At 44.3% G+C, this 7,701-nt stretch overlaps 1 protein-coding gene across 1 annotated transcript in view; it reads left to right on the top strand.

Annotated features, from left to right (window-relative positions):
• Positions 1 to 7,701, top strand: part of LOC103379389 (RNA polymerase II elongation factor ELL2) — a 16,943-nt gene that overhangs the window by 3,416 nt on the left and 5,826 nt on the right. The window contains exons 3-5 of the mRNA XM_025055881.1: positions 6,186 to 6,313; positions 7,049 to 7,239; positions 7,599 to 7,630. Coding sequence (XP_024911649.1) covers positions 6,186 to 6,313; positions 7,049 to 7,239; positions 7,599 to 7,630 — 351 coding nt within the window. The remainder of the gene's footprint in view (positions 1 to 6,185; positions 6,314 to 7,048; positions 7,240 to 7,598; positions 7,631 to 7,701) is intronic.

Raw genomic sequence — 7,701 nt, 5'->3', positions numbered from 1 at the left:
CATCATGCCCCGCCCCCCCCCCCCCCCCCCCCCCCCACCAGGCATGGCAGGAGCCCAGTTCTAAACTGAAATTGCACATTAGTCTGAAGTCTCGTTTTTAGTCTGAACAAAGTTTTCAAACTGAAACATTTGTTTCCTTTATAATTAAAATATCTGTCTCTTAATTAAAAACCAGTGCACCAGTACACAGTACTGGTACTGTGTACTAGTACTGGTACTGTGTACTAGTACTGGTACTGTGTACTAGTACTGGTACTGTGTACTAGTACTTGTTCTCCACGTTTTCAAAAGAAAAGAAATTCCACTCCGTTCCGTTTTAGTTTTTTTTTTTTGTTTTGTAGCAAATGTTAGGGAGACGAGCGACAAACCTCCTTAAAATAAGAGTGTGTTTAGTTGAAAAGCGTGACAGATGTTTCCAGGACGTGGACGTGTTGTTTGAGGAGCAGATATCTGCAGCTGACAGATAGAACCTTCAGTGTTCTCCTCTGTTCTTCACCCTCTTCCACTGAGCTCAACACAGTGACGTGGGGGGGGGTTGTCTTAACTGCTGTGTGTCAACTTGTGGCCCTGGGAACCATGGTGCTCTATTGTTTGCGTTGAGATGATGAGGAGCAGTGTTTACTGGAGTGTGTCGTCGGTGAGGGCGGCGGCTGGCTGTGTGTGTGTGTGTGTGTGTGTGTGTGTCTCTGCATATGTGTGTTTGTCTCTGCATGTGTGTGTGTGTCTCTGCATATGTGTGTTTGTCTCTGCATGTGTGTGTGTGTCTTCAGGCCACTGGGGGAGATGTTCGTCCTGATAGCCAGACTTTGGTCTTTGTTGTGTCTCAGTCTTATTTCAGTAGCGCTGACTTGGTGACGGTGAGAGGAGCTGGAACTGAGCTCCTGTTAATCACACTGGATTCACACAGCCGGCCCAGAGAGACTGGCCTCCTGCTGATAACAGCCAGTGGTGGCGGCGACAGGTTTCACTCCTTCCTCCTCCTCCTTTTTCTCCTCCTTTTTCTCCTATCAACCAGAGAGGGGAAGCTGTGCCACGGCATCCCACTCTGGAGCCGAGGAGGTCGGAACAAAAGAGCTCCTGTTTTCAGGAGGCCATTACTCAGGCTGCAGAGGATGTAGAAACAATGGGCTGCATGAGATCTACACCCAGAGCCACATTCATCCAACAGCCAGCAGGAAACATTAGCCCCGTGCACTGACAGCCGTCCCTCGCAGTTTTTGTTCCGTCAACTTTGTGCTTTGGTGAATGCTTGAAAATGAGTCTTCATCGTGTGACAGCTGAGGTCCATGAAGGTTATGACCTGATAATAAGTCTTCATCGGTGATTTGATTGTGGAGAAAAGTTCCCAGAAAACAAACTGTTGATCTAAACAGTGCCCTCTGGAGGATGAGTCTTGTTCCTGCAGGTGCAGCGTGAGACATTTGTCTGAACATCCAATCACAAGTGAGCGGTGCCACGAACACTGAGCGTTTTAAGGATTGGTCCGGCCCTGGAGACAACACTGTTAGGTTGTAGCTTCACAGATTAGTTTTCTGCGTGCAGTTGTGCTCAGGTGTAAAGAACGTCAGAAAGAACTGGAATCTTAGTCACGACTTGAACGGCGACAGTTGGACCAGTCAATCCACTAGACATGAACAAACGTATATTTTTGGAGACAGCAGGTACAGGTCTGTCTTTGTCATGTTCTGCACTGAAACATGACAAACACAGACCTGAACTGGAAATAATGAAAAGTGTGAACAGTTTAATTGATGCTGGAAAATGAGCAGCACAAACGACGAGACGTGTTGATTCTCAGGTTTAAATCTGTCGCTCTTCAGTTTCCAGGATCAGAGAGACTTCTGTTCTGCACGTGTTTAAGGATGAGAGGAACTTGTGTGGGAAAAAGTTGAAACAACTGTTTTGTTGTGTATAGAAGTGTATATTGTTACATGTTCTTCTGGTAAGAAGAAAGAACGGGCAGATCAACTGTTTTTGCTTCTGATTTGTTTCAACATGACTTGGAGGAGCTGAGCCTCTGGGCTGCTGTCGCTGTGTTTTATTGCAGAAAGGCAGATTATGACAGAGTCTCAGCAGCGTCATAAATCCTTGCTGTGGCCTTTGCAGCGTTCAGTCAAGCTGGAAGAACATAAAATTGTGGAAGGGATAAATGAATCAGTCCAACATGAGTCAAACGCTGCACAGAGTTGTCAGCTCTGATTCTGGCCTGGACTTTTATACCAGTTTTTCTTGTAGTGAATGATTTTCTTTGAAACCTCAAAATCCTGAAGACAACTTTAAAAAGAGAATCACTGTATCCATTCTGTCTCTTAAAAATTATTTTTCGAATAAGTAATAAAATTTCTGCCATTCTTTTGAACAGTGGAAAATAATCTCAAATAAAAAAAGTCTGGTGTGGATGAAGAAAACAGCTGCTGAGACAGGTCTCTGCCAACCGTAACGCCTCCAGGAGAGAACGAAGACGGAGGCTGAGGGTACGGAGCCGGGGAACTAAAAAAACAAAACAAAACAATGGAGGAGTTATTAGAAAAACAGACGGTGTCTCAGCTGCAGCTGAAGACCGTCCTGGATTTAACCAGTTGGTTGTGTTGAAAAACCATCAAGGTCTTTGTTACCTTTTTTGCTGCCAAGGTCATTTTAGGTCATGTTTTTACTTCAAAATATTCTAAAGTACACACCAGCTAACTCATCTTGATTTTCTGCATCGGTTTTTTTTTTTTTTTGTAATTTTCAGCATCAGTGTCTGAGGGATTGAGATAAAACCTACAGATTTGTCTGAATATTTGCCTTGAAGTGGAGACTGTTTCATTATTCATGGTCAGTGAGCCCTTTAAGTGCTACGTCCTTTGTAACAGCACCTCCCTGGCCTTGAATTGTTATTTGTGTCTCTGGTCTTTGGTGTGGACTCCGGTGGCTGGGAACCAATAGAGTTGCTCGTTGTAATTTGCTCCGTGGGGGTCAAGAAGTCTGCCCACCAAAGGTCACACGAACCCAAACCTCAGAAAGACGACCTCTTCGTTTCCACACATTTGTAACGGCTGCAGCTCTGGAGCAGCAGCAGCAGCATTAAATAATTTACTGTTGTGGCTGATTGTTCAGGGAGCCTGGAGGAGAACGTCCTGTGGAGATCTCCTCCTCAGCTCAGCTCATGTTGCTTTGAAGGTCTGAAAATGTCCTTCTTCTCCTGAACGCAATTCATTTACAAATTAATTTCCTCCAAACATCAGTATTAATGATCTGCAAGAACTTTTTCAGCTGTGATTCTGAGCTGTACTGTAGAAAAGAGTCAGGTTGGAAAAACCACCAGCCAATCACTGAGCTGTGTTTTGTTCAGGCTCTTGCAGTTTTATTCATGGAGAGTGCGCCCCCTAGCTGAGCTTTGTTGTTGTTCTCATGCTCTTTTTGTTGCTGGTGAGGAAGAGTAATGTCTGTCCACGTAACACTGCGTAACACTGTGTAACACTGTGTAACACTGTCCAGCTCTGTGGGCTGTTTTAGAAGAATAACAATAGTATGGACTTTATTGATCCCATATTTGGGAAACCATTGTTTTAACAGCAGACCTGCTGTGACAGGCTGACTCTGGCAGGCACCAACTGTGTGGGAATCGAACCCTGGACCTGCTCTCTGCTTCTAATTCAGACATGCCAACTTCTACACTGTGGCACCGTTTTCTCCACAGTCGAACCAAGACCTGAGACTAACCTGGTGTCAGTGTCCTGGTTCCTGTGGCTCTGTTGTCTTGATGACCTGGTTCAAAGCTCCAACAGATTGAATTCACACTGATGATGATGATGATGGTGATGATGATGATGATGATGATGATGATGACCTTCAGTGATTAGAAGCTGCACAGCTTCACTCATTACGAAGCCTTTGGTCCGAGGTCGTCAGTGTGACAGCCTGTCGCTCTTGTAGGACTAGTGTAATTATACTTTTATCATGTTAACTGGTAAATATAATTAACATAGCAGTGTGACAGTGGGGCTGAGTCCCAGACCACATGTAGAACCAGAACAACACGTCGTGTTTTTATCTCACTGACGGCAAAAACCGGAAAAACCACTGCAGAGCAACAGGAAAACATCGTCATATTTATTCATCATTCATTAAACAGCATCAGTCAGAAAATAAAATAAGTCATGGTGAATCTTTAGTTTCATCCTCTGTCAGTTCATGTTGATAATCAGACCAGAGTTTCTAAGTCCAGAACGTCTGACTCTGCGGCTCCGTTTCTGACCAGGCCTCATGTTACGTCAGTCCACACAGTTGAAGTGACGTCAGGAGTGGAGGAGATCCAGCTGTGCAGCTGCACGAGAGCCGCAGGATCTGAGTGTCGTCAGGGTTCATATTTACCTGTTTAACATTCACATTAACCAGGTGGAAAAACATCCGGCAGGTCGTGGACACGTCAGGTACAAGGACGTGTGAATCAGAAACAGAGATGTTGTTCATGACTTTGTCAAAAGTCAAGACAGGAAGAGCTGTGTAACAGCTGTAAATCTGTTTATTCTGCAGTTTTACTTTCACTTCTCACTGATTTGAACTCAGTTTTAGGTCGGTTCACATTTGGATTATCACAGAGTTGACCTGTTAGGTCAGCAGAGACAGAGGTCAGCTTGGATTTGGAGCAGAGTTTATTGTTTCTGCTCCTAAATGTAACGTCTTCACTGTGACAGGACACGGTCTCAGAATCCTCATGAAAACTAAAGGAAAACACAAGTGACCTATTACAGATTGAACTGAAAAAAATGACATGTTTTTTCACTGGTCAAATCAGTCGAGATGCTGGCGTTTATTTCCTGATCCTCATTTTGTCCCGACCTGTTATTATGTCTGTGTGTGTGTGTGTGTGTGTCTGCCCTGGAGGTTGCAGCCTTGACTCAGCTGCGCTCCACTGAGTCTGCCCTGAGATGTCATGGAGGCCTCAGTGGAGCGGACACATAAAAACACTCTTTACCCTGGGAGATTTATTTAAAGTCACGGAGCAGCACGACGGCTCCTCACCTCTTCTCTCTCTCTCTCTCTCTCTCTCTCTCTCTCTCCCTGTTACGTCCAAAGTATTGCAAAAAAATAAAAACAAAAAACGAAAACATTGAAGGCTGTTTGACGATGCTCTGGAATCACTTTACTCTTTAGCTTCTCTCTTTACCTCTTTAAGGTCAAACATTTACCATCAGTATGTTTTGTTTTGTTGTTTTGGAAAAAAAATTTTGAAATTTTAAACATTTACCATTTCAGTCAGGAAATCTACCTCCACTTCTCCTAAGCATTCAATACTTCCACTGGTATGTCATCAGGACCAACTGACTCTCCACTCTTCATCCTCTTCCGGGCTTTTCTAACCTCATCCTCTCTAACCTGATCTTGGCCTCGGCCACTTCCCTCTTCACCTCCCTTGTCCTCTCTTTGTCCTCCAGTCTGTTCTCTTCTGTTCTGTTCTGTCACTGTCCCATCTCTTCTTCGCTAATCGTCCATAATTGCGATACTGTCAGAAATAAATCTGACCGTTGACCATTTCAATCAAAGGTTGATGTTAACATGTCGTAAAAATGTGATGAGCATTAAACCCACTCCACAAACGGTGGACCACGACCGGTGTTGAAGCGGCTCTGTCTGGTCCACAGTCCACAGTTTGCGTGTCAGTGCGTTGTTTCAGATGTGTTTACTTGTAATTGGTCTATAAAGCCTCACGTACACTGGCGGACCCCGACCCACACCTTTATAAATCTGTCCGCCTGCTGTGTGTTCCTGTTCCAGCCGCTGCAGCTGTCGACTGTGGTTCACACTCTGTCCCCGTCAGCTGTGAGGAAACAGATCAAATCCACTCATTTGTGCTGATTACAGAATCCTTGACTCCGTGTTCTTGGCCGCGGCAACAGTTTGGCTTCGGTTTGTCTCTGAAATTCTGCTGAGTTTGTAATTGCCTGACGGTGCCTCAGCAAAGGTCAACAGTCAGGAACAGAAGGATTTCAAAAGCAGCGTGAACCCAGAACATTGGCCAGTCGATGCAGCTGCTTGACACCGAGCCACTGAACCAAAGTCACCACATTATTTTAACACATGTGAAGTGTTGAAGTCTCTGTTAGTTTGTCTGAAACACAGAGGTTAAAGTCTGTGGATAAAAGGCAGGTTTGTTGTTTTTTCTCTCATGAATCTGACTTTCTCTGGTCTTTCTTCTAAAGTACGTCAAGATCCCAGCTCCAACTCCACAGTCACAGTCTGGGCTTCGCATCTTCTCATTCTACTTATCCAGTGACAGCAAGGATCAGCCTCAGGCCAGTTTTGACTGCATCCACCAATACGTCTCAAGGTAGGAAGGGATGAAGGATCATTCCCTTTTCTTTCTTTTTTCTTTTTCTTTTTTTTTTCCTGGTCAGTCTCCCAAGAAAAATAACTCCACAATCGAATCAGACAGAAACAGTTTTGGTGCAGTTTTTACAGTTGAACTGCAGGACGCCGGTTCCCAGATGACACTTTTTATAGGTCAACACTAATCAGCGCCACAGTTGCTATTTTCTGCACTTTATTTATCCCAGCATCACTGAAAGGCATGATGGGAAATGTTTCCAAACAGGATGGGGCAGCTGTAATTTCCTGTATATTTTCTGGGCTGACCCTTTCATTACTGAGCCCTTTGTTATCTTGTTTATGGGGTGTTTCGCTTTGAAAAGTGAAGGTTAGGTTGTGTTGCTGCCTCCTGCTGCCAGATGTTGAACTGCGGTCTGAAATGAACCAGGAGACTCAGATGTTGAACTGCGGTCTGAAATGAAACTCAGCAGAGAGGAACACAGAACCAGGAGACGTTTCCTTCTTTACTCTCAGATAAAAGACAAACGTTTGTGTTGGTTATGTTGTTATGACTGTGGAGCCAGAGTTTAACTTCTGTTTTTGGAATAAAAATATAAAAATCTATAAAAATCTTTGTTTTTATAGGTGATTTGATCACATCCATTTTTATCAGCTGCCTGTTTGAAGGCAGTACTTGTTGTGTACTAGTACAACAGAGAGTACTGCAGCGTACAGTAATGACCGTGTCCTTGTGCAGTGATGGACGAGAGCAGCTGGACGGTCAGGGCGTCATCCAGGACAAGATCACGGTCTGTGCCACAGAAGACTCCTATCAGGTGACCCGTGAGCGGGTGTCTCAGGTGGAGAAGGACAGCTGGAGTCGCTCTGCCATCGAGATCAAACCAGGAATCACACATCCAAGTAAGACTGCAGCAAAACAAATAAACTGCTTTAACCTTTGAGCTGAGGACACATAAAAACCAAAATAGAGAAATAATAGCTTCAGTTCAAGTGAAAAGAACATTTGCTTCGTTAAGAAGCGGAAAGGCAGACGGATCTTTGTGTTTGGAAGTGAAATACAAGCAGATGTGACGGCCGTGTCTGGGTCACGGAGGCCGACCAAAGACCAAATCGTGTCCACTACAGTGAAGGCTTTGTTTTCAGGTCATAGTTCAAATCCTCAAAGTCCTGTCGAGTCTCACTGCTGCCTCTGGTGGTGGTTTCTGATCAGAAAGATTTTTTTTTTTACTCTTTAAAACAAAACTGTCAATTTTGCGATTTCTTATTTTTTCTTATTTTTTCTGTAGTTTCTTTTTTTTTGCCTCCGTCGCAGCAGAAGGTGCAGTGAAGCTGAACTCTTGGCTTTTGGATGTAATTTGGAGATGATTATGTCACAGCAGCTGCTCTTAT

Source organism: Cynoglossus semilaevis, chromosome 5, assembly GCF_000523025.1.
Source record: "Cynoglossus semilaevis isolate Cse_v1.0 chromosome 5, Cse_v1.0, whole genome shotgun sequence".
Lineage (NCBI taxonomy): Eukaryota > Metazoa > Chordata > Actinopteri > Pleuronectiformes > Cynoglossidae > Cynoglossus > Cynoglossus semilaevis.
The sequence above is the reverse complement of the archived record's forward strand: the minus strand, read 5'-3'. Positions and strand labels throughout refer to the sequence as shown.